General features: G+C 39.5%; 3 protein-coding genes across 3 annotated transcripts in view; all 3 read right to left on the bottom strand.

Moving 5' to 3' along the window:
• Nucleotides 1–6,961: 6,961 nt before the first annotated feature.
• Nucleotides 6,962–27,908, bottom strand: part of LOC139717591 (uncharacterized) — a 41,111-nt gene continuing 20,164 nt past the window's right edge. Inside the window, exons 4-12 of the mRNA XM_071629101.1 lie at nucleotides 22,686–24,009; nucleotides 20,416–20,668; nucleotides 19,313–19,546; nucleotides 17,250–17,331; nucleotides 15,613–15,683; nucleotides 9,916–10,067; nucleotides 9,272–9,416; nucleotides 8,280–8,423; nucleotides 6,962–7,885 (exon numbers count right to left, since the gene is read on the bottom strand). Coding sequence (XP_071485202.1) covers nucleotides 7,394–7,885; nucleotides 8,280–8,423; nucleotides 9,272–9,416; nucleotides 9,916–10,067; nucleotides 15,613–15,683; nucleotides 17,250–17,331; nucleotides 19,313–19,546; nucleotides 20,416–20,668; nucleotides 22,686–24,009 — 2,897 coding nt within the window. The 3' untranslated portion in view covers nucleotides 6,962–7,393. The remainder of the gene's footprint in view (nucleotides 7,886–8,279; nucleotides 8,424–9,271; nucleotides 9,417–9,915; nucleotides 10,068–15,612; nucleotides 15,684–17,249; nucleotides 17,332–19,312; nucleotides 19,547–20,415; nucleotides 20,669–22,685; nucleotides 24,010–27,908) is intronic.
• Nucleotides 10,481–11,983, bottom strand: LOC139717590 (uncharacterized). Its single transcript, XM_071629099.1, has one exon. It carries the CDS (start codon nucleotides 11,834–11,836, stop codon nucleotides 10,826–10,828), a length of 1,011 nt encoding a protein of 336 aa, XP_071485200.1. The 5' UTR covers nucleotides 11,837–11,983; the 3' UTR covers nucleotides 10,481–10,825.
• On the bottom strand, nucleotides 11,692–15,080 carry LOC139717589 (uncharacterized). The gene is made up of 2 exons (XM_071629098.1): nucleotides 13,747–15,080; nucleotides 11,692–11,827 (listed from the first exon to the last, which is right to left on the bottom strand). The coding sequence occupies exon 1, from the start codon at nucleotides 15,078–15,080 to the stop codon at nucleotides 13,752–13,754; it is 1,329 nt and encodes a 442-aa protein (XP_071485199.1). The 3' UTR covers nucleotides 11,692–11,827; nucleotides 13,747–13,751.

The raw sequence follows: 27,908 nt of genomic DNA on the forward strand, positions 1-27,908 counted from the left end.
CGTAACTTTTTGCGCCGGAAATTAGCTGTTAAATTTGTTCAAAGGATGGATGAAAAGGACTGAATGAGTGCCTGAGAGTGAGTGTTGCAAGTTTGTTGAAGTTTATTTATGAGTAGATATGTCCAACTTCTAATTCTTACTATCATAAATCTTAAATATTTGACTCATTTAAAAAAAGGACTTTTAATGTTTTTTATTGGGTTTTTTTTGGGACACCACATTTTTCTCTCGGGCCACCAAAAATTTGAAATTTAGGATGTTGGTGGCCCCATCGGGCCATCAAACAAAAAAGTTAGTGTCGAGCCATGGATTAGGTAATCTTAATCTCTATTCAATGGCAATCATTTTCCAGACATCTGTGCCAACTGGAGAAGAAAAAGCTCTAACATGTTGGCCAATCAGCAAACCCAGCACAGCAAGGGTTAAGCTCATTTCTATCTAGGCCTAGTTTCCTGGGATCAATATTATTGACGCTGATCCAAGAAATGCTGAAGATATCAAGGATGTTGGTGAAAAACCAACATTAAAAACAACAACCAAACAAAATTTTTTCCTTGTGCATTTTCCAACACCCTTATAAGACCTCCAGAAACCATTCCATATGCAAGTGTATTTTTTGACAGATGACATTACCACATAGCAAGAGCATTTGCTAGTGTGTGCTGGTTTGCTAAACATCCGTGTATTGCCACACTACATATTGCACTCATGGGAAACATGCTTTTCTGATGAGGTTATCTTTGAATAAGTTGGCAACTCAAGACTTCAACATGGTTTTCAGCAAAGAAATAATTAGCTTCTCTATGTCTATCTCTCTATCTGTGATGTGAAACGAGTCTGGCCAGCGACTTACAGAGGCCACAGAGTAAATGCAGCAATGGCTAGTACAGTACCAGGGTAGCTGCACTGCTTCATTCAATTGGGTAATTACTTTAGAGGTGGAATCAGGATAATTCCTAGCTGACTATGAATAGTCGGATACATTCAATCCATTCATATATTTTACACGTAATATTTAAGTGCTGTTCTCAGAATTTGAGTTTCTAAATTGCGACAGCACTGAACTCCTGCTGTCATGCCTGTCCTCACTATTAATTTCTGTGACAACTCTTCAGATTAAAAATACAAATGGGAATTATCAATGACAGTTTAGTCATTTTCCAGTATGAGACAGACACAACTGCTATAAAAATTAGTAATAACTAATATAAATACTAATTTTTAAGAATAGTTGAAGCTGTATACATGTATACAAAAAAGAAAAAAGAAAAAAACAAGACATGATAGTTATTCATATCTATGGAGTTCATGTAAAGTCTGTCATACTGCAACCCACTTTGCGCTATGTAGTTAGCTTGGGACTTGCTGGAAGGAGGTAGTTTTGCATGCAGTTGTCCATCAAACATTGATGGCAAATCTTCAGCGAATTTCCGGGTCACATTCCTATTCAAATTTGATGTCTGCATCAAGCTGATCATGAACACCACTCTGATATACTTTGGCTTGATAACAGCACTGATTTATTGCAGCCTGTGAGTAAACTTTTTGTTCAGGGAGAGACTTTGTAATTCGTGAAGATCAGAATGGCATACAAGTCCTTGTTGGCTAGTCTATTTTAGTAACTGAAACTTGTTATGGAGACCTCCTGCTGTCCTGTGTTGCCGAAATGCACAGAATGCTCCTGGAGTAGCAGCTTTGTTTACACAAGGAGCCCTGTTTAGCATTTTTTATCTTGCTTCATCACACCATCCATGCAAAAATCATTCCTTCAAGCATGTACACTGTAGAGTCACCGTCGGTCGCCAAAGTAAAACTCAATCTGGTGAAGCATGACCTCTAAGGGTATGATATGCCCTTAATACCCGATTAGTGATCCTACAACATTTAGTCAGACAAAGATTTGCCTCTGGATGATAGAAAAAAAAATGCAGCAACTGGTGTTACTTTGAGTAATCTAGAATTCAGAAAAAAGAAAAGGATTTGAAGAACTAATCTGTTCAGTTAGAATTCAGCAAAGGAGAAAGAGGAGTGTACTAGTTCCTAAATTCTTTCATTCAGATAATACTATTTAAACTTCAAATGGGTACCCTTTTGTTTCATTGTTTGCAATGATTTCAATTTAATAATTTCCTTACTCATCATTTAAAAGAAATTCAAAGCGGAAGCAATATTTGTCAATGATTGGACTTATTGTGCAGCCATGTCCTGAAAGAATATAAACAACATTTTACATTGAACATATAGTGACAATTTTGAGTTTAAACATTACATAGCTCACCATAGTGGGATAATAACAGGCTAGTCTCAAAATCTCTCCAATAGCGACACCAGTCGTCTTCACTGTTGAGATTGCAACGGTCCTCGTGGAGTGCAGTTTGATTCTTATGGTGTCAACACCTGCCCAACATATAGAATAGTACCTATCTTGACGCCATCTTGAGAGTTTTCTTGCATTTGTGGCTTCTTGTCATGAATAAAATGATAAAAAAATTGTTCAATGAACTCCTCATCGCAATGCACCGAGCCGCTTCTCCACTTGATATGATATGATGGTAGTGGTGAATCCACTTGTCAAGATTTATGCACGTCACAAATTCGCTGATACAGATATTCATGCTGCTGTCCCTCCAAATCAGTCCATCATTAGAGATGTCGGACAGATTTGCACCCTTTGCGCTCTGGTGTTAGGAAAGTGTAGCATCTTTGCTAGCGACATTCAATGCAGGTAATGTAACACAACTTTCATGCCCAATACACTGTTGTACCACGTTGGTGGAGACTGTCGATGGAACACAAAAAGGATGTGAGCCAACCGTATTCAATGCAACATTCCAGAGTAACCACGTCATGCCAAGACACTCCTGAAGGATAGTGCTCAAGTTTTGGGTCAAGGGTCAATGATCAAACAGCTCACAAACTCATTAGTAATAGCAAGTGGGTACTTTTGTGATAGTGGTTCCTGTTTATTTTGTGCTTCATTCAAAGTCAAAGTCTAATAAAGGCAAACATGATGTCCATGATCTTCCTTCTTCAAGCATATCTTAGGTATATCAAAGTCTGTGTATAATGCAGACATTGAGATAGAATTGTTGGCACTAGAGCACTAACACCCCCTTTTCTTTTTACCCCAAATCTAATCAGCACATCTATGCACCTCACATACCATCCCTTGGACAAACATCATGAAATATGTGTCAATGAGACCTGAGGAATATTAGTACAAATGAACAGAGGGACAAACACTCTTAAAACATAATGCCTCAAGCATCTTTCTGGGTGGAGGTTCATACATGGAGAAAGACAATGGCTGGCAAAAGAAACACGGGTCTGCAAAAACTATTAAATTCAACTTCAGTCCATCCTTTACATCTTCATGCTTGAAAGTATAGAAAACACACCACAATAGCTACTGAAACATGAAAACCAACATCTTGAAGACAGTTCTCTTGATGTACATGCTGCATATGACCAAAAAAAAAAAAAAAAAAATAGGAAAAGATAAAAAATCATCCATTGATGTGGTTTAGTTCATATGTCATGCTACATACCGGTAATATCCTCTTTTGAATCCTACAACAGAGACCGAGCTAACCATTTGTTATTAACATTAGTCTTGAAGAAGAAATCAAACTATAATGCTATCAAACTAATCTTGGGTGGTGAGATGTACACTATAGGATGACTCACAGTTTAGCATGTCAGTATCTATGGAAGGATGGGTGACTGCAAAAAGAGGTTTTGATTTAGTAGTATCTTATGGAGCAGCAGTACTTTCAAACCCAAATCACTGCAAAGTCACAGCGTCTCCAAACAGGGAACTTAACCATACTGCCTCCTTTCCTATTTAAGACACAGATGACGCAATAACAGCTATACATCATTTCTACAGTGGGAATTGTACCAGGGAAGAAATCTTAATCATGAGAATGCAAGGATGTCAGCATAGCTTTTACGAGAAAAAAGAAAAGGAAGAAAATCACTTTTTTGGTCTTCTTTAACACTTACAACGTCATCAGGTAATCTAACAATGGGTACTATAGCGCAGTCATTTGATTTGGTTTCTGTGACATTGCTTGGTTTTGGTATTAAAGTGACGTGAATATAATCAATGTCGTTCACCCTGAATAGCACATTTACGACATGACTCTCATGTTGTAGAACGAATTCCACAAACATACGGTGCAAAGAGAGTTGTAACTGAGTTGCTTTCATGTTACAAACATGAGAATCAATCAACAATATTGGCATGTAGATGTGTGAGATATTTTCCTTTCTTGTAAATCAAGCACCCACTCATTTTTGACATATTTTAGCTTTTAAAAGAAGGTATGCAGTGAGGCTACCTTGGTACTTAATTAAAGCCTGCTGGCCACAGAAATTGTACAGCACCAACATAAAAGAAATACAAACTTTTGTGAAGGAAATACCATCAGTTTGGAAGGAAAATGTCAACAATGGCATATCTTATCCAGTGACACAAAATTTACACATGGTGGACTAAGGATGATCAGGAAGATAATATGCACTGCTTTGATTTCCTAGTGATTATTAAATAAGCTGCAATTAATATCATCTATTGCTTGCCTTGAGTGCTGATTGGTACAGTAAACCCCATAGCATTGTGTGCACAGTTCAAAGTTCCTGGCACAGAAAAGGTTAACCAGTACAGTTCAGAAAAAAACATGTCGTAGAAATACGTCAGAGCTGTAATGCCGGCATTTATTATTTTGCAATTCATTAAATCAGCAAAAAATATAAAATATTGTAAATTTCAGATACTGTGAAACAGTTTCACATTCAAAACAGCTAACTATGTGCAGCTATTGCACATGCCAATAGATAATACATCATTCATAACTTTCATGTCTTGCTATCATTTTGCACATCCATGACCTTTCTCAAAAGTTTTATGACTAAAATGCATCACTCTGTGATAAATAAGCAAATGAAGTTGGTTTACCCATGGTATGAACCCATGAGTAAGTCAAAGCACTGTTTCTACCTGTATGCAGAAAAGAATGCTAGCACTGTCGTCAATGAACAGAGTAGTATATTCTTTCTCATCCCTATCTCCCTTTCTCTACACATACATATACACACACACATATGGATATGTACGAGTATGTACATACTGTATACTCCATTATTTTCGCGAGGGTTTAAATTTTTGTGAATTCTGGGAATGACTTGTTGTGCCGTGAATTTAATTACACTTGAAAATGTTGCCATGCGCTGGATTAATAGTGCACTCACGATAGTCTCCGAGTCAATTCACAAATTTAAAACAACATCTGTCATGTCCATGACTTCCTAATTCATGAAAATATCTGCACACGAAAATAACAGCTTATACAGCATATGTTTATACAGGGCTAAACATTAGTGGTAGCCCGGTGGACCGGGGCCACTCAGAATTTATGTCAGGCCACCAAATTTCCAAAAAGTTTATCTTTTGGTGGCCCAAACAGGCAAAAATTGAAACTGAATCATATACTACCTTTTATTTCAAGCCACTACATTTCTTTTTTTTTTGGCCACAAAAATTTCAAATATGAAGATCTTAGTGGCCTAAATGGGCCACCACAGAAAAAAAGTTAGTGTCAAGCCCTGGTTCATAAGAATTGAAATTCTCCCCTCCCCCAAACAAAGATTTAAGAAAAACAGACTTCATGTTTGATTTATATATGTCTGGTATTAAAATACAGGTTTTACAATTATATAATCTGTGAACTCTCAATCACCACAAATATTAATCAAAAGATACAAAGTAACAAAACATATTTCACGTAATTATGTAATGGAAAAAACAACAACAAACAAAGCCTATCCCTCTTTACATTGTATGTCTACTTAATTTGACCTCCCTGTTCTGTGTGATGTAACTAATCTGTATATTTCACTCAGTGAAGATCTGTTATATGTTAATCTCAAGCTCCCATCTCTGCTGAAATGTAGTATAACAACTTATTGCAGTACAGGGCACTCCTGTTATAATTAACACGGTTATAGCAAAATTCTCGTTACATCAAAGCACAAATTCAGGTCCAAAAATAATCATGTATATATCTTTATGCACTTTATTGTTTGGATATTATGAAATTTCGATATGAATAAAAAAAATAAAACTGCCGGTCCCAAGGACTTCATTTTAACGGGAGCTGCCTGTACCTTGTCAGACCATATTCTCGTAAATATCTTTTGAATCTATGACAGAACCATCTTAGAATGCTACCTTGAGACATGACCAGCCCAAATGATAGTAAGTAAACAAGCCTACCAATAATCAATTCATTTCTCTGTCACGGCCAAGCATGATCCAAGTCTGACTGCATTCTGCTGGAAGTGCTCTAGTCCTTAAGGCTACATTCAAACACTCACCGTATCTTTGAACTCATCAGAGCTCCCTCTCTAATTGTACAATAAATTGCAATTTAAATACATGTAATCTCAATTGCACTGTCTAGATAAGATTTTGTCAAATCCTCCAATCATTAGAAAAGCAGCAGTCTTCAAAATTTTAACTTGGTCTACACCACATATATATTCTGAAATCAAATAAGTATATTGCTTTTCTATAAATTACAAATACATGAATACAACATACATGATAACAAATACTATTAACTGTCTTGTAGAACGCACTTTCCAATAATATACTGATTAATGCGCTTTACACAATAAATTTGTCATACAAACAAACAAATCTTATTTACTTAACATACATAATCCGGGTGATAAGCAGAATTCCTCTGGCAGTGCATTCTAAACTGTGGGTCCACGAGACAAGGAACTACCGGTATTAAAATATTAACCTGCCTTCCTTTTTACATGGTACCCGAAGCACAAATTTGATATTTTTCCTATTTGAGCAAATGCATTTTCGTATTTGTTGCTTATAATGTAAAAAGCTGGCCTTCAGCGTCAATTCAGTACCTAACCTATGACCTATAGAACCCGCAAAACTCAGTCAGCCTAATTTTTGTACAGTTGTACACATACAAATTTCTACTCAAATTTCATCAAATTGATTATGATTAACACCAATTACACATAAATAGATTGACAACAAAATGCTAAACTAATAAACAGGACTAACATGTAACAGGATTAGGATGCCACTGCCAATTCTGAAATAGATGTTTTTGCATACTTTCATGAACCTTGGTAAATTTACAATCTTCAGCTGATGCACAATACCAGGTACATTATAAGAAATAACTAAACAAAACTGCTACATTTTTTAAAATGATTTTCCATGCATCGTGAACACCTCACATTCTTAAGCTTAGTCTTGCACACTATTGCTGATTGTATGTCAGGCAGCTAACGACAAGGAGATGTTATAAATTATTTACAAATTGACTCGCATGGTAGCAAGCTACGCTATGTGCCATTAATTCATCTTGCTACTATTATAGATTGCCATTCGGTAGCTATAGCGATCTGAGAAGCTCCGGTGTACCTTGTTGGAGTTGTCGCGCATCGCAGGTGGTGCCTCCTGTGGTGGATCTGCATGGCCGCTGGTGCCGGAAGTGCTAGTCGCATGAAGACTGGGTTTGGAGGGTACCGACTGCCCTTCAGACGGGGCTTCATGGGAGGCTGATGACGGGGCTGGTGATTGGAAGAACTTTCTTTTGTCTTGTAATGGCGACGGAGAGGATGATGATGGTGACGATGATGATGGTGATGATGGTGAAGGTGGTGAAGGTGATGATGATGATGATGATGATGATGGGGAAGAAGCAAATTTTGGGGGTGGAGTTGGAGTTGTCTTCTTTGCGGATTCTGATGGAGGAAGGTACGGGCTGTTGGAGGCAGTTCGTGGAGGGAGAGAAGACAAGGGCTGGGAACGGAGCAGATAGATGTAAGTCTTGAACCTAGTAACCTGCAGAGAAAAGAAAGGAACACATTTATAATTGAACATATTGTAGTTAACACAAAAGTTAAACAATCAAGCAAAAAAAAAAAATTGTGTTCTGTGTATCCTTCCAAAAATGATTTTGTTTACACTTGTATGTCATATATAGGACAAACCTCATAGTTCCTCAAGACTGCGGTTGAATTGGACATTTTTCAATGAAAAAATGTAACCTCGCTTTAATGGGAGTCCACTGTAGTAATGTTAGGAACACTCAAAGACCCCTGTTATGGTTCATTCACACAATAAACAGTACCCGACCAAACAGGTCTATAAATGCACATTATCTGACAGTGGATTGCAAAGTGAATGCAGTATAAAAACCATTCGATAAGCTTTCCACTGACTCTGAAACACAAACCTCAAATTCCAGGTATTCATCCTTGGCCTTGTAGTCCTTTACGATCTTTGCTTTAGTCTTCTTGTCAGGTGGGTAGTTCCGGTGATCTTCAAGTTCTCTCTCCAAAGATTCCACCTTGTCATCATGGCTCACAAGTTGCCGTGCCTGCCACGAAGACAAAGGTGATGAAACTAGCAAATGGCTTTTCCAGTTTTTCAAACCAACACATACAATATATAAAAGCTGTTAATATCCCATTTTAGGTCTCACAAAAAACAAGCTGAATATTTGATAGGGATTTTTGGCGGTGAAGAATCAGGGGAGCATTTCATGAAGCATTTTGTCAGATTTCTTTTTTTTTCTGACAAACTGTTATAAGCTACAGAAATCTTTGCATCTGACTGGCTGAGAGCAAATTAGTCTTGACAAAATTGTCCGACAAAATGCTTCATGAAATGCCCCCCCCCCCCCCCCCCCCATCATTGGCAAAGCTGTCTTTCTTTTCCTCAGACAGAATCACAACGGGAATCTGTGAAGCAGACTACCACATTTGCCTGAGTATTTTGATCACCCCTGAATTTTAGTTGCTCCTCTGAGTTCTGAATCACATATATGTTCTATTCACATAACCATTGCATAGGCCACAATTAAGTAAAATGATGATTAAATAAGGACTAAACCCCTCTCAATAAAAATAAACAAACACACAAAAATTGTAATTCTATCAAATCAGAATAAAAGTAAATTGGATCTTGCCCTGTGTTCTACCCAGTTGTCGTGATAAAAGCAGCATTACAAATGATATGATTTTATTCATCTTTATCTACTTTTGGGGGGGTTTGATAACCACTGACAAGCTTCACAGAGTCTCCTGATCAAAAGCTAATAGTTGCAATACGAAAAATGATGAATGAACGATTAAAGTTTTCACAATGAGTATGACTGACAATGTCACATGACATCGTCAATTGACACCTTCACAAGTTACTTCAAGCAAGCTACGTGTATCTTACAGAGTCAAGCTTGGTGGCAGAGCTTGGGAGTAGAGGTCTCTTGAAGCCGACCTGGGAGCCTACGGCAGCGGGAAGCGGTGGGGAGGAGTGGACCGCCGCTGCCAAGTTTACAGCATGCATCCATCTCTGCATGTCTTCGGCACTTCTGCGAAACAAAACAAGGACACATCATTAGGTGCATTCACTTCCGAATTGCTGTGGTTAACAGATACCACAGTAATTTGCTGACCCAATAGTACACCTCTCTGAGGGAAGCACTGCACATACGCTTATCTCCTACATTGGAAAGATAGGGAAGTGTGTCGGGTCATGTGAAAATACACCGCTGTACAGTGGGTGGTACTTTGTGCCAAGATTCACACTCAAATGTCACATGCAAATTTCATGCAAACTTTGAGTTACCGCCCTAAATACCACAGTATTTCTTGAGGCACTTAGCGTGGTATTTTGCCGTAAATGTGAACAGCCCTATTACATCTATCTTCTCCTCTCTTTTTTTCCCTATAAAAGGCTACAAAACCTCACCAACATACTAGTACACAATAATACACACATTCATATACATTGTACAGGTTCAAACACAAAAATCAACAGCATCACAAACTTTCTTTAAAAAAAAACAAACAAAAAACATGGAAACTTACAAACACTGGATGAGATAGTCCTGCCAGTTGGCCAGACGCAGACAGAAGACATTTGGCTTCTTGTCATACTGGTTAGATTTGCTGGCAAAGGCGTGATGTAGACTCATGATGTATTTGGGCTGGTGAAAGTTGGCTTCCTTGGCAACTTCCGACTTCATAATGGTAATAAAAAATATGACAGACACACCAACCTTTACAGTTAATTGCCACTTCTCTTTTTGAGGTGATTGTGATATAATACGGTTTTTGGTACCCTGGGGTACTAAATAGGAATCAAGCATTCTGTTGAACTATCAATCATTTTTTTATTTTTTTTTAGCTCTGTACTCTGGTTACCAAAAATGGCACTATACAACTCCGTAACCAAGGGTATGACAGCATCCTTGGTTTAATGCATCTTATACAGAATAAAATCTGAACAAAACAGTGGAAGCAATACAGAATAGAAAATTAAATGAAAAACATTGAAATTTAATTTGTATTTTATGAGTAATGGGAGGATAGAGAATTCAGCCATTGGCTGCGCATTAGCCATTGGCTGAATTTGCGTAATATGAGAGGCCGTTCCGCGCGCAATCGCCATCTTTAAAAGCTGATGACTACTGTGAAAAAATATTTCGAGATAAAATAGATCTTGTATAAGCCACATTTAAGGCTGTTCAGAGTAAGGGAGGGAGCGGAGGGTGCTGAATTCTCTATCCTCCCATTACTCATAAAATACAAATTAAATTTCAATGTTTTTCATTTAATTTTCTATTTTATCTCGTAATGTACGGTAGAGAATTCAGCCATTGGCTGCGCATTAGCCATTGGCTGAATTTGCGTAATATGAGACTTCAAAGATTTTCACAGTAGTCATTTTTCACAGAATATATTGTCAGAGAAAGTTTTTGGGCAACTTTACCTATGTTTACAGGACTGAATCTTGTCCCTTCCTAGAGGTCTGTTGTCCCAGAACTGCTTGTCCAAAAGATGTTGCCTGGGATGCCGGTTTCAGGTAAAAATTCCTGAACGTGGATTCATTTTTCCACCCAGCATGCTTGAGAATGTCTGCTATTGGAAAATGATTCATCTTGGCAGATGAGGTTGCCGCCGATCTCGTTGAATGTGCTTTGAAGAGATCGGTGTCGATACCTGATGCTCTCAACACAGTTTTTATCCATCGAGCGATGGTTTGCTTTGATGCCTTCCCATGGGGTTGCTTGTAGGTGACAAATAGTGCATTCACCTCCTTCCTCAATGTGCTTGTTCTGTTAATGTATTCTTTAACATAGTGTACAACACAGAGTTTCTTATCCTCGGGAAAGGCTTTCAGTGTTACTTTCACTCCCACATTCCCAGGTTGACTCTGCTTTATCAAATCAGCCACTGCTATTTCCACACAATCTTTGGACGCCTTCACATTGTCAAGGGTTAGGTATGAAAGTGTTTGCACTCTTTGGGCAGAAGTCAACGCTAGTAAAAAACATACTTTGTGTGTCAGTTGACACAGCGAAATCTTATGAGCTGGAGTTACTTGTCTGAGGTAGCTCAGCACCTTGCCCACATCCCATATGAAGCTGTATCTCGGAGTGGGTGGTCGGAGATTAAAAATGCCCCTGAAGTACCGGCAAATCCAAGGATGTGTAGAAATGGTGTATTTCTCGTCCCGTAGAAGAACAACTGATGCTAGTGCGCTCCTTGATGTATTCAAGGTGCTGTAGCTTGCTCCATTTTTGTACATAGAATTAAAAAACGCAAACAAATTTCCCACCTTCGTATGGGTCCAACATAAGTGACGCTCATGACAAAACCTTTGCCACTTCCTAATATACACCATATACTGCTCCTTGGTGGATTTCCTCCAAGACGCTGCCATTATATCAGCAGTCTCCTCCGTCAGTCCTTGAGCTATGAAATGTTTGCTCCAACCCTGCAACATAAGAGGGAGAGATGTGTAAGTGGATGGGGTCTACCTGTAATGGGTTGGGTTAACAACTGGTGTTTTCGCAATACCCAGGGCTCCTCCAATAGCATGTTACGTAGTACGGTATACCAGGGCTGTGTTGGCCAATTTGGCACTATCAAAATTCCCCTAGCACCATCTTGTCTGATTTTTTGGAGACACTTTGCAACCAAGCTAAATGGGGGAAACGCATAAAATACTAGGGGTCCCCAGTCAATAGTGAATGCGTCTACTGCCCATGCCCCTGGATCTGGTCTCCAGGAGACGTATGTTGGGAGCTGGGCATTCAGTCTGGTGGCAAAAAGGTCTACATCTGGTAACCCATACCTCTGCACTATCTCATTGAATATTGTCTTGTCTAGCATCCATTCTATATTGTCATTGAATTTCCTTGACATCGTATCAGCTTCTGTGTTCTTAGAGCCTGCTAAGTGAGATGCTGTTATCCAAATTTGTCGTCTACTGCACCAATCCCAAATTTGCAACGCCATTTCGTTACATGCTTCAGACTTGACGCCGCCCATGTTATTCAAGTATGTCACCGCTGTGGTGTTGTCTAATCTCAACAGTATATGTGCATCTCTGACATTTGAACAGAAGCTTTTGAGTCCCAAACCGGCTGCTAGCATTTCCAGATAGTTTATTTCATTACCTGCTGCTCTTGCTAATTCTTGAGCATTCCATCTACCCCCTGTCTTGGATTGCAGGTCTGTGGCACCCCAACCTTGTCCACTAGCATCTGTTCTTATTTCTTTTGATACTTTCCCTGGGTACAGGGGTTTAGACACGAGATGTGCATGGGATGACCACCAAACTAGTTCCGCCTTGGCTCTATTTGATGGGCTCATATGTCTATCGAAATGTCCTTTCTGTTTTCTCAGGGCTCTGATTTTTTCCTTTTCCAGCTGCCTGTAATGCAAGGGGCCGTACTGAGATGCTGGTAAGGCAGCCACAATCTTCCCAATGACTTTAGCTACCTCCCGGATACTAGGTTTGTTATTAGCAAGTAAGGATCGACATGCATCTTGAATGTCATTGCTTTTACTGGCTGGGAGGGTGATTCTCATTTCAGATGTATTTAAATGGAAACCCAGAAATTCAATCTCACGGGATGGTTCAAGTACCGATTTCTCTGAGTGAATAATGAACCCTAGACTAGTCAAAAGGTCAGTGGTGGCTTGCACTGCTGAGCGAGTGTCTGCTTTATTGTTCCCAATTATCAGTGTGTCGTCCAAGTACGACAAAACTGTGTGCCCCTGTTGTCTTAGTAAGGCAAGCACTGGTTTCAGTACTTTGGTGAACAGTCTTGGGGCGGAAGATAAGCCATTTGGCAAAGCTTTGAACTGCCACAATTGGTTTCTCCATACGAAGCGGAGATATTTACGAGAGTCTAAGTGAATGGGAATTGTGTAGTATGCATCACGGAGGTCTACTGAAGCCATATAACACCCTTTTGAGAGGAGTAGAATACCAGATTGAATATTATCCATTTTAAAGTGTTGGTACTGAACACTTTTGTTGAGTTCGGACAGGTCAAGAATTAATCGAACTCCTCCGTTCTTTTTTGGTCTCGTGAAAACCTCTGAAATAAATTCCCCTTCTTCATGGGCACATTTTTCAATGACCTGTTTTTCTTCCAGAACAAGAATCTCATGGTCAATCTTGGCTGTTTCTTCAGCATTCCGCTTGTAAGAACGCAGAGGTTTTTCTCGAGAAGGGGGAAATTTTTCTGGGTCAAATTCTATTGTATAGCCTTGAACTGCTTGAATAATGTGTGAGTCTCTCGTGATATTTTCCCAAGCAGGGAAAAATGGCTTCAGACGACCTCCGACGACAGCTGGTGTTGTAACTAGATCGTTGTCTATGTTGTGTTCATAGTCACCTACCTGTTCTATTTCCTCCCCTGGCTTTGGCTCTGCCTGTGGTAGGTTGGCTGCTTGTTGCCACCCTCCCTTGCTGCTGTCGGTGTGTAAGTGTGAGGAGGATCTCGAGGTCTCCCCCTCCAAGCCTTCCCTAAAAAAGGCTGTGCAGATGAATCGGCCATGGGGTTGGAATGTGATGTTCGGCGGTCATAACCCCTCCCCAACGGGCGGGTGAACCCAGTCGACGTGTATTGACGGCGAGATGTCACATCCGGTTTCTTGTACGGCTGGAACCGTGATTGCTCTCGTGTGAAGCGTGATTTCATCATGCCTGACATTGTTTTCCTTTGTTCTTGGATCTCTTTCACTTGGCGCCCCAGGTCATCTCCAAACAAGTACTTTGTCACTTTGTGAGAGGGCTTGCACAGGTGGTGGAAATTTGAGTTCATGTCAGGCTTTATGCTGTCCTTTCTCATGCAGTTGAGGGAGAAGTTTGCATCGCAGAGAAAAGCCATAGCATCCTGCTGAGCTTCAGACAAAGTTGCTGGAAGGGTACGAGCAAACGCGTTTATCCCTTTCAAGAGGGATGATTGGATCATTTGTAGTTTCAGATCCCTGTGTCTCGTCCCCGTCGAGATGTTCTCCCAGATAGTGCTGTTCACTTTAGGGGTTTCTAGACATGTGCAGTTAGATGGGCAGGGGTAGCGAGTTGCTGCTTCGTCGAGAGATTTCTGGTCAAGTTTTTGTCCCATCATATACACAATGGTGTCCGCGACATCCTCATCTAGTGGTTCCCCTATCCCGGACGGAGCCACGAATTTCTGAGCCATTCGTGGTATCTTGAATTCTGGCCGTTTGTCTTTATCTGCCTCCTGTAGGCCTACGTCCGAAAACAAGCTGACCGCGTCATCGCGGTTTGCCGATAGGAAATCAGCCACGCTGCGATTATCCGCCAATTCTATGACGGGTGGTGAGCTGCTTCCCCTTTGTGTGTCGCAGTCGCCATATTCACTAAAACAATCCCGCGGCGTGTTGGCATGTTCTCCATGATGAGGAGTGCTCAAAGTCTCGATCATTTTTTTGAACATTGACTCGAGTTTCCCAATGCGGGACATAACCTCCGTGCTATTTTCCGCTGTAGTCACAGTCGGGTTGGGAGCGGTAGCAGCTGGTGCGGGCGGGTTCGGCTGTGCCTTCCCCGAAGCCGCGGGGCGGGATGCCTTAGGCCTCCCGCCGCTAGACAGAGTTTTGCCTGCAGCCTTCTTCTTTGCTGCCGGAGCTGGGCTGGCCTTAGGCTCACACAGCTCGGTATCTTTTTTGGCTTTTGCCTTCTCCGATTTGTCAGCTGGTTCATCCATGCTGAGAACGATAATCACGCTTGTAAGAGAGCACGAATTCAGTTCCGTATTTCCGCAGATTTCGATGATATTTTCCGATTTTTCGGTCAGATAAAAATCGCTTCGCGATCGAACATTGCGCTGGAACGAAGATGGCGATTGCGCGCGGAACGGCCTCTCATATTACGCAAATTCAGCCAATGGCTAATGCGCAGCCAATGGCTGAATTCTCTACCGTACATTACGAGATAAAACAAGACATAAAGTTACGATGACTCAAATTTTTGCTCAATGTGATAGCGTTGTCATGCTCCAGTCTGGTCATGTCATATGGAATACAAGCAAACACTGTAAGGATAGGCCAGCACATTCACGGCAAATGCAAATAGAATACAAAGTTATCCGTGTAATGACGTCACTGTACGTGAGGATAATCCCCTCGCCAAGATGAAGGTGCTAAAACATACGCTCTGGATATTGGACGTCCATACAATTTCACAGAAACGGTCATAATTTTGATGTGGTAATTGTGGGAATTGTGCATTTTGCTCACCTTGTGTAAGAAGAGCAGAAGTCCCTTCAACGTAGCAAAGTACATCTTCCAGCCCCGCTTGCCTTTAGGAGCTGAAATATCACAGGAAAGCACAATGCAAACCATTATCATCAATATTAAAGCACATCAAAATCGTACTGAAGGTGCCCTAATTTGTGGATATGAATGACAAAATTACTTAAGTACTCTTGCTTGCAGCTAACTGCACCAGAAATTATATACGTAATGTACATATAATGTGGATGTTTGTATGTACTTCTGTTTGTGTGTCTATATGAACCAGGTACACAGTTTATTATAATTCTAGTTTGATCTGATTTGATTTGAAAATAATAAATATATTCAGGTTTGACACTTTTAGGTGGAAGTTACGTAGGGTTTGCTGCAGGAGAGGTAAACTAAATACAGTGGCATTTGAAAAAGTGATTATTTTAGGCCATTTTTGTATTTCTCAACATCTAGATTCTACCTCTCACTCTCTCAACATATCTGTATACGTTTATATTGTAAAGACACAGTCAAACCTGTCTATAGCGGCCACCCAAGGGAGACAATAAAACTGGCTGTTAAAAGACAGGTGGCCACTACAGACAGGGTCTTTAATATGGTTTTTCCATCGAGGGGGATTTTCTGTATCGGCCTCATACTGCAGGTGGCTGCTATGGCAGGCTTGACTGTAATACAATGTACACATCTTATCTGAACATGTGAAAGTATTTATGGATGAGTGACAAATGACGCACAATAGACAACAGAACATGGACAAAGGACAGAAAGTGATGGCAGTTATCAAAAATGATTTACTCCCATTCTCAGCACATCCTATTAATAATTGATATTCAATTTTGCTTCTCCTCTAGCAAAGGTCATCTGAACACATCTTATCAACGCTGATGAAGGACATGATCACCATTACCAGCATGCACATTTAGCTCTAAGTCTTGTGGCACTCAAGGAAAAAGAAAAAGCATGGAAGAAAAAGTTTATTGATTGACCTTGCATTTTTTTCAAACTGAGTTTAATGTCTCTGAAACTTTCAGAAAATGGGCACTGCTGGTGTCTCGTGACTCTGTAAAGTGAAGGATTGAAACAGTAAGCCCCAACTCCTAGTGAATAAACACGGATATTCTCCAATGCTTGCTCATAAGGTAGGCCTTGTCCGTGATACATGAAGTAAAATTCATGTTTCTGTAAAGCACAAGAGTCAGTCACAGCACTCACTTAAAACATTTTTATTGACTTCAAGAGGGCTTATAAATCTATCAACATTGCAGTCATGAGGAGTGTTAAGAACAGCAATGAATTATGATTTTATATAGCACTCTCATAAATCAAATACATGTCAACAGTCAATAGTGCCTATCTGTTCACATGACTTGATGGCACATTCACCTGTCGGGGACAAGTCCCAAGTAAACTTGGGCAAGTGTCTATGGGAAATGCGTGTTGTAGCACGATTAGCCCGTCCTCAATGGGTTAAGACAGCAGTTCACTTGGCTGTCACAAGTTTACAGCCGATACTTTACAGCTTGTCTACCACAAGCTCACACTCGTAAAACACCACTGACTGCTACCAAGATCCCATACTGTAAGTCTCTTATCCTAGGACAATACTAGGCATTGCCAAAATCACTTACTTTTCTTGCCTTCAGGGTCCATTATCACTTTTCGCATGATATAGCTCTGGATGTACACAGGTGCATTGGGGTCATTCTCAACCTAGACATAAGAAAACAAGTATAGCCAGTTTAATAACAAACAAATGGTATCAAAGCAGCTTGAGCAACATGGGCTGGTCTGATTACGACAATTAGACAATTTAATCGAGGAACCAATATTCCCAGCCATCAATAATCAGGTCATTTGACAGCTCCCTCTACTGTTGTGACTACCATTCCCTTTAATAGAATTCCACTTTTTGGTCTATGTATATAATGAGCTGCAATTGATGTATGCCATGCTATGTCTTCATCACGGCAAAGCTAGTTTTCTTAGGCTGCCGTATAAACAGGAGGTCAAAAGATTTGAGTAGAATCATGAAAATTTTAAATAATCAGGAAGAGTTCCTAGAGAAGGTTGATACGCCTGTAAAGATCTGAAAGCTTGACGGGCATCCCAAAGAAAAATATAAAGAGTATAGAAAGTCAAGATCACAAGAAATGGAAGGAGAACAAAGAGGAACAACTGCAACTGTAATGCCGATGCTCTGAACTTGGTCTTCTTGTGATCGACTTGCACACCAACAAATCACCAAGACTTCCATGTGGCCATACTACACACGTATGCACAAAGAAATTATACATAACTAGAGAAGCACTCTGAGAGCGCAGACCTCCGCCAAGCATGCAAATCATTTTCACCACTGATCTTGTTCATCCGTAGAGATATCAGTGATTTCCACCTACGTACTGCAATGTGTGCTGAAAGTTGCCAGATTTCCCAATATAGAAGCCTTTCTTACGTCATAAACCCTCAGCTGCACGGCGCGCCTCATCCCAGCAGAAAAACTAGAACACGCACTTTAGTGCGCGCAGGCAAACCTCAAATACGCGCAGCCTGAACTCCCAAGTTCATTGACCCTACCTGCCAAAATGTCAAAAATCCTTCATAAATTCCCAAAAAATTCTCGGATCACTGCCAAAAGTTAATCGTTTGGTACTTGTGTCATTCTCAACCTTTCCTGCAAGTTTCATCCCAATATGTTCACTACTTTTTGAGTTATTTTGCACACGGACACACGAACTAACGAACTAACGAACAAACCAACGGTAACGAAAACATGACCTCCTCCCTTGGCGGAGGTAATAACCTTGAGATATAATGTGGAGGATGATTCATTATCTAAGGCCGCATTCAAGATGCAAATAACCTTTACAGACAATGTGCGATAGTGATAGGTCGTTGTCTTGCTAGTGCCTGCATGATTTTTGTTTTTTTACTCTTCAGGTGCTGGAACTGAAGATTTTTTATTGGCCAGTGAGGAAGACCATGGAAGGAGGAAGTGGAATATGAGAAAGCAGAAATGCCTTAATACATTCCTCTTATAAGACACAGACTCACACCCACTGGCACTTTACACCTAAAATCACATTTCACTTTGGCAGTACCTCTGTGGTGACGAGCAGATATTGGTTTTAAAGGGATGCTATAGTTTTGGTTAAGATGGGACTTCAGTTTGTTTGTTTTTTAATTTGTTTTGGTGAGATAATGAGAAACAACTTATGATATAAGAAAGAGCATACAATTCCAAGAGGAAACCAAAGTTCACTTGATAAAAATTGGTTTTGAATCGGTCGAAATATCCCAAAACAAAGTGGTTGGGGCCCTAATTTATTAAAACTGCATTGTTTTTCGATATCTCAGCCTTTTCAACACCGATTTTCATCAAATAAACTTTGAATTCCTCTTAGAATTGTATGCTCTTTCATATTTCAAAAGTGGTTTCTCATTACCTTATGAAGAAGTTAAAAACTTGAAGCCCCACCTCAATCAAAACTATACCATCTCTTTAACCTTTGATTTAAGGTGACTGAGCACAGTCTATCAATCATGCAGTAAGTTTGTGTTTATGGGCAATTGAAAGCATACTTGAGGAACTTGGTAGCTAGCAAAGCTTTTCAGACCTTCAACCTCCCTCAGAAACACTCTCCCCCATGACCCAACATATTTTTCTGCACACATTGAGTGGTTTCATTCCCACCTGCAGTAATGGATTGCTTGCAAGAGTACCATTCCGGGAGAGTTTTTTTGACCCTCTTCCGATGCTTGATATATCACTCTTATCATCATCGTCGTCGTCCGTGTTAAACTCAAGTGGGCGTGACTTGATTGCATGGTAGAGTCCCTTCAGCATGTTGCGTTGAAAGTTTTTGCCGTCGTTCATGCCGTCGAGATTTGACACGAAAGCATTCAGGGACATCTTTTTACTGATATTCTACAGTATGCAAAAAAATAGAAATCAGAGGAATCAATTTAGCAAGATTGGCAAGGCTACTGCTGAGAAATAATCAATGCTCAACATGCTACTGCTCAGATTTTATATTTTCAATTTCACAATGGGAAGCAATACAGTATTGTTTTTATATTTCTTTAATGTCACTTTGGTGAAAGCTATAATAACCTTTCTGCAACCTCTTCATTCATACTTTGCTGTGACATCTTCCACATCTGAAATGATTTCTCATGTATCAAAGCACAATTTACCTATGCATTACATCCCACTTGGTGAAATGGGAATTTCCCCAAATATATACTGTAAGAGTGAAAATTTTCACATTTTGTGCAACCAGAAACTAAAAAGAAAATATATGGAAAAGCACACAAACATTTTTGCTTGTCATATGTCCAATCTGATGAAGTCTCATTTCCGCAAAATTAAAAACATGCGAAACTCATTTCATCCGGCCAAGCGCAAAAAAATTACTTGTTGACTGCGAAAATATCCACTTTCACAGTATGTAGATTCAGTGAATGCAGAATGAGAATGATGTTGGGGGAAATTAGTTCTAAGTGAAGAATTTCAAAGTCTTGGTGAAATCCATAAGCCATCATTGCTGGATACGAAGACTACAAGAATTCTTTATAATACAGCAGGGCAGCAATAATACAGAATATCTTAAGAGATAATGGTAGCATTATTCCCTCCATTCTGAAAGAAGCAAGTCAAGTGCTATTTCAGGATGCTCCAAAAATGAAACTTGCAGAAGATCAGCAAATTCTTTACATTCAAGTTCATTCAATTTTCATGTAAAGAAGTTTCCAAAAAATTTGAGTTTGCATACAATGCCACTGTCAGATAAATACCTGTCCATGAAGATCTGTGTTTAACAGCATCACAGCACACGTCAGGGAGTGAGCCGCATCAGAGGACTCTAGCACACCAGGGTTGCAGTCGAAGAAGCGCCTTGAGAAATGCGCCAGCACCCGCTCGCGCTCCTGCGACTCGCCGACTATCGTGACACACTGGAGGAAGTCTCGGAGCGCTTCGTCCAGCCTGTCTGCCGTGAAATCAAAATACTCCAGGTACTCCTTGGCGACAAGCTTGCAGAATTCATTCCTGGAAATCACAAAAAAAAACAACAACAACATTTTGAACGTAAGACTAAAAGTAGTGTATGTTCTCTACCATTTGTAAATGCTTTTAGAATACATATGTATATAGTTTTTTGCACCTGTCTTTTTCTTTTTCTTTTTTTGATACCACTCCATGGCACTGTTCTGACAGTTATGCATATTAAAGGTTAGCCTGCACATCTGCTGTTGAATGATGATGGCTCTTTGACATGTTCATCTGGCTAGCTGCTAGGGTAGAACAAGTGCGGCAAATGGAAAGGGTGGCTGCCAAGTGATAAATGCAATACATCTCACCAGATTAGTATAACAAAATGTGATCCACCTACAATGTATGTAACTAAAGAGAGAACCCCAGAGTGATCAAAGGGGTGAAAGTACAAGTATAGAGGAAGATCCGCAACTGAGCATTTGTGACCCTGCACCTCAAAACAAACAAAAAGTCGCCAGATATGAATTTTTAGTTAAGACAATATTCTGAAAGAGCAGACCTTAAGCTTTAAAATGATGTATAACTCAAATCAAATGGACTCTCCTAACCTATCTAAATATTGGAAAGAAAGCACAAACTCAGGAAAAGTGTGATCTGAGAAAAGAGGCTCTGAAGTACAGTGTCTATTCAAGCGCTTAATCTTTACCAAACCGTGCTGGCTGTGCGATGAATGGGACAAAAAAAACAGGAAGTAAACCACCAGAGTAACAGCAATGAAGGGATTATCAGATAAAACTGAAATTAAGCATGCCTCATTAACACATTCTGTCCATAATCAATGCCAACTTTCAAAGCAGTAGCACTATCTTTTCAAACGTTATTAGAGTTGAAAGTGAAGAGTGTGGACAAGGTTTTTCAGAAATGAAAAAGGGATTCTAAAGACACACCTAATCACACTATTCTACCAAAAATGTTCGAGATAAACTGCTAAAAAAACACACTTTCCTGCCTGTTTTATGATACCAAATTTTAGCATAATGTAAAAGAAGACCCGCTCTTTTAGAAAATATGAAAAAGTCAAGTTGGGCTAGGTTGACCCATTTCACTTATTTTCAGTCCTTGCGCAAAATCAGTGTGTGCGACTTTATGTTCGTTTTGAGGTGCACGGTCACATTTGATACTTTTAAACCTTGCAAACATAGCTCAGGTGAGATACTCCACCTCCACCAAGTACTCTATTTGGCACAATACGTGCTTCAAACAGTTCCACAATTATTTCTGAGCCTTCAGTTCTGTTTACATAGATCCCATCTGAGTTTCACTCTCTCTCCCTCTCTCCACCCTTTTTTTCCTTTTTTTTCTAAGGGGGGGGGGGGGAGACACATTAAGCATGTGACTTTATTTCTCAAACTTTTGCTCATACTCCATGTTCAGATTGATCTCATACATGTAGTTGGTGTAAAATCACACAACACAACAGAAGTTTCAAGAAAATCCAAATGAGATGACAAAAAAAAATAGAAGTTTTAGGAGTGTCAAATGATTTCCCACAACAGTATTATTGCTTAGTCACACAACTGTGCATATAGAGCAGTGATGCCATGATCTACAAATTCTCTCTCTGTTCTGTAAGTGAAATATCTGGACATAATCTGTTCTGTCAGTAATCCAGTGTCTACAATTTTGACAAGTCAGTCTCAGAGAAAGATTTGTAAGCAAGCGAATGGGAGGCTCATGAAGCCATGACCTCAACTTAATTTGCACAATCATGACTCTGCTAGTTTTGCGGATCTTCAAATCTTACGGGCAGCATGCAGTTTACCTTGTTTCTACATAGAGAAAGTGGTTCATCTAGCACAGAATAGTGAATACATTCTACTGTGCCTTACAACAAGTGTAAAGAAGAAATCATGGAGTAGAATACCATTCCATGAACTCCATGGCACCTATAGGTGTATGTGGTTGCCATAAAATACTGAATGGAAACTCCCATTAATTGTTTTTAGGCAAACAATCTCTCAACAACTTAAATAAAATCAAATAGCATGAAATTCTCAAATTTTTGTCTTACCTTTTACTTAAATGTATTGATACATCTTCACGTTTAAATCCATCAAGCTCATAGAGTCGCTTCGCAAGCCTCTTAGCTGATGGTAAGTCCAAGTTCTTAGGGTTTTCATGGAGGGCACTTTCCAAACTGTCCATGTCTGGAAATTCGGCATCGTCAGTGCTTGAGCTAGCTGTGGAATTGGTGAGTACTGCGGCAGTTGGGCTTTTGCTAGAGCCGAAACTATCGCTGATTGCACTTGAGTGACCACTGACAGGTGATTCTTCAACACCGTTTAAGTCCCCACTGCCTTTTCTGGGTTCCAAATCGGAAGGATTTGTTTGAATTCCTATTGCATTTGTGGATAGCTTGGGCTTCGACATCTCCTGCGTCTCTTTGCTACTTGTGACTGTCACTGCTGTAACAGTGCTCTTGATGGGTTCAATGTTTGATGTCGTTGCTGTTACTTTCACTACTGGAGTTGCTGACGAGAAGGCACTATCCGTGGATATAGAGTAGCTACTGGCACAGGTGTTTGCTGCATTTTCAAGTCTAGTCCGGACCTCTTGGCTGTGGTTGTGGGTGGTGGGGAACTGAGCGGTGGTTATTCGAACCAATTCTCTCTGGCCTACACCATTCATAATGACTTCTGGTTGCGTGAATTGCACTGAAGAATGTATATCATTGACAGTTTTTGGAGGGAAACCTTTGTCACATAGATCATGTTCATGTCTACTGGCCCCTACATCATTATCAGCATCATTGTGCCCCTTTTCCTCTGAGAGACGACTAGCCGCTAGCAGCGAGTCTTCACGATGGATGAGAGCTGTTGTTGTTAACTTTTGACCAACAAATGCTTCTAAAGTCATAGAATCTGTGCTGCAAGAATTGGAGATGGCTTCATTGGTGAGTTGCTCTCGTATTGTGGAAGCATCTACAGAATTTCCCTGCACGCTAGGACATGATGATCCCTGCTGTTCTTCCTGACTCTGACTAAGCTTGCCGGGATTGGAAATTTTGTTCTGAAGCACATGAGACTGGACCAACCTCGCCGATACAGGACTACTGTTCGCATTGACTGCATTGCTGCTTGTCGCACAAAAATGCTCACTGGGGTCTTGAGAAGAGTCTAATTTGGTAATGTCCTTGCTGGGTGAATCTGCAATGTCCTCATTTACTTCATTTGATGAGCCAACATAAGAATTGTTTCTCACTTTGCTGATCTCAAGCTTATCACTTTGTGGCTTTGTGCTAGTGACAGTTACTGATTTTTGACGCTGTTGATTGAATCCTGAAGTCATATCCAAGGGAGCCAAAAACCGCACAACTCGATTTCTAATGGCCGTATCTGAGAAAAAGTCAAGAGAAAAATAGACAGCAAATCAGACTTTGCATTCATCATAATGATTCAGGCTCAGCAAAAATATGAAACCACAAGTACAAACTGACAGGAAAATAAAATCAAAATGTATTTGATATTTACTTCTAATCAGATAATCACAATAAGCATGATACATGTATATTTGATGCTAAGGCAGGAAATGTGAAAATCTATGCTGAAACCCTCTGAATAGGCATCCCTGCAAGCTGAACTCGTGAAAGGGAAGTCAAAATTGCCACATCTTACTCACAGAGTGTACAATGCTGGTCACCCTGTATTGCATGTTTAAAATAGTTGACGATATTCTGCATGTACAACGTAAACAGTAAATCAGCCATGAGTAATTTAGCCTGACTGCTCTGATGGGCATGTGTTGACTGTTTTTCCTTGCATACAAAAATGTGGATCTGTGCACTCACAGGCTTATCTGATCTACAACAGTGTATTTTGAGATTTTTTTTTGTTCCTGTGATGGGGGAGAGGGGGATTGGAACAATTTTTCTCACATCATGGATTAACTATCTCCAGTTGATGACTCACATTCCGGCTTTAATATCTGATGGCCTTAGCCACTGTAGCCATTCACGTTGGACCATATTCGTTCATGAGTAATAATCATGGAAAACAGCTTGCAGACCATATGATCATGTATAGCCAAAGAAAATGTTATAGAATCACTCTTATTTCACAAAGGCCTTAAAAGACGATATAAGAATTATTTTTCATCATTATTATTTCTTTATTTCTTTATTTTTTTTTTTTTTTTGGGGGGGGGGGGGGGGGAGGGGGGTTGTATGGCATAATATGCCTGATTAATGCCATGTGCTAACTTTTGCTAGTAAGTCACCTTCAGTGAACCATTTATAGACTGTAATCATTTGGCCATTTTGCACGGTGTGGGTGGCATGGACTGTATCATCAAGTTTGCACCCTATATTTGGTGAGGAAATAGGATATTTGATGTGTGTAAGTTGTGGCTCATTCAGACCTCTTCTATTTCAATCATACCCTTTTAGAGAGGCAGTGTGTTTGCCCCCTACTGGAAAGGCCAGCATGATAGTACATAGCATTGCTGTAATGGGCTTGAACTCAAGCACTGTGACTGCAAAGCAGACATGCTATTAAAGGACAAGTCCACCTTCATAGACATGTGGATTGAGTTAATGCAGCAATATTAGTAAAACACATCATTGAGAGTTTGAGGAAAATCGGACAATCCGTTCAAAAGTTACGGATTTTTGAAATTTCTGCTCAGTCACTGCTGGATGAGAAGACTACTTCAGCTTGTGATGTCACATGTGTACAACGATATAAAAGAAAACATAAGGAATATTCAACATATTTTCACTTTTCTCGCATAATAAAAGAACGCTTGACTTGCCTCTTTCAGAAGGGAGGGAGAATAACATTACCCATAACATACATCAGTGACAGGTTGAAGAAATGTGCACTTTTTTCAAAAAGTTGAATTTTGTGAAATTCTCTTTATATTTTCCTTATATCGTTACATACGCATGTGACATCATACATTATAGTAGTCTTCTCATCCAGCAGTGACTGCACAGGTAATTAAAAAATCATAACTTTTGAACGGATCTTCCGATTTTCCCCAAACTTTCACTAATGTGTTCTAATATATGAAGGTGAACTTGTCCTTTAAACTGAAATCTGGTAATCTTTTGCCTAGAGTGTCCTGTTTCTGGGCTTCTGGTGAGAAAAACATACACAGTGAATAACTTGGTATCCTAAATCACAAAGAATACAATAATGAAATCTGATCATAAATTAAAAAAGTAAAAGATTAATAAAGCAGTGTTTGTTCCCATTAAACAATCCTACAGGCAGCATTAGCTAATGATCAATTACTTTTGACCTGGACTTGTGACCTTTTACCCTGTTACTTCACATGCAAATTATTATGTATTACTTAACAGTTATTCTTCCTTACATATCACACCACCAGTGGGCATTCCGAGCTAAATATTTGCTGGAAAATTGCATTGTAGCCAAAGTACAATGACAACTGGCTCAGACCACTCACCCAATCATTTCACACAGAACATCCATTTAACGTCTTATCATCTATTATCACATTACCATAGGACTTCCCTACCTGTTCAAAGTAACAGCTAGAAATGACATCATCAATAGCTAAAGCCATATCAATATCCTTACGGTAGCGATGCTGTCATCCCAACACACGATACACTGTAGATCCAATGGAGTCATCCCATGAGACTGACACCAACGAGTTTGACATTGAAAAAAACAAGAGACCCGCGGGTCTAGCGCTCACCTGAGTATCGCAAGTTCACCTTTCACGCAGTCACTAATCTAAATTATTCACAGCTCTACCAAAATTTGACCAGGCATTCTCAAGTAGAAGATGAAAATGTACAATAAGGGCCCAATTTTTTTAAGATTCCTTAATTTGGGGGGATTGGGGCCCCCTGGGGCCCTCTGGGTGGGGCATGGTGCCCATTTTGATAAATTGAGATCCTGACCCCCTAGGGATGCTACCTGCCAAGTTTGACAAATATCCATCATGAGGTTTTCAGGAAGAAGATGAAAATGTACATTTCAGGCCCTATAAGGCCATTTTTACAATCAGTGGTGTAAAACACAGTGTTGGCACTAATTGGTGTATAACTTTCTTATACACCGACAGATATGCATTATTTTTTCTCATAAACTTACCACCCACAGTGTCTACCTTGGGTACCTTAATGAACTTTCCTCTCTTTTTCTTTCAGATGTGGCAGGTACTTACATGCTTGAAATCCAACACTTTTGGTGTACTCACTCTGACATAGTATTTTTGTCAGAGCTAGCAAATTAAATTGTTTATTCCTTTTCATTATTTTTGTTGCTGTTGTGATAGACAGGTATCCTATATCAAGAACTATTATGTTTACCAGGTTCTGCTTTGTCTTCTTTAAATACTGAAATTGTCCAAACTTTATGTTTCGGAGGTGACATTTTCCGTTAACAATTAACCCCTCTTTTGAGTTGGCTCTTGTTCACAATTATAAAATTCAACTTTGCTAATTTCCATCAAAACAGAATAGTAATCAATCTGACTTAACTTTGATCCAAAAATTATTTAATTCAAATAACTTATCATTTTTTGGTGAGCGTTTATAAATTTATGTAACTTTTCCGTTAACATTTCTGTCACCTCCGAGACAACAGATTTATGTATTTGATTTTTTTATTCTTGACATCAGTTATACATTACATTTGCCAAAATGTAACATATCCCCTCACATTATCTCTGCAGGAAGGTAGTAGAAATATAGCCTGTTGTTTTCATTTCAGAGCAATTTACAATTTTCCGTTAACACTTGTCACCTCCGAAACAATTGTCACCTCCGAAACAACAAGCATATTATATTTGATAATTTCTCGAAGACAAAGCAATTTTGTTTGATTCTGTCCAATTGACAGGAATCTCTTTTGGATGACAATAGTAATATGGCAACAGGAAGTGAGAATTTTCTAGAGATTGATAAAAGATCCAATAAAAACTAAAAATTACTGTTTCGGAGGTGACAAAACACTGTTAACAAGATTTTTTGTTCATTTCTGTTGAAGAGAAACCATATCATGTACACCAATGGTTTCATTTATTTTAGTAACATAAGTCTCAAAGTGGAGAAATCAACTACAACACTCTCACTCTTTTTTTTTATCACTAGACTGTACGTTTTAGGGCAAATTTACATTTTTTCACTTTTTTTAACAATGAGAATGCACAAAATACACCCATCTGTTGTATATATAATATTGTAATCAAGATCAATTCTCCTGCTTTAGTTAAGTAAACATATAGATGCTTTCATCTTAGAAGCTTGATTTCCAACAAG

This window comes from Diadema antillarum, unplaced genomic scaffold, assembly GCF_040938485.1.
Source record: "Diadema antillarum isolate AM-2024a unplaced genomic scaffold, OU_Dant_1.0 scf00000077, whole genome shotgun sequence".
Lineage (NCBI taxonomy): Eukaryota > Metazoa > Echinodermata > Echinoidea > Diadematoida > Diadematidae > Diadema > Diadema antillarum.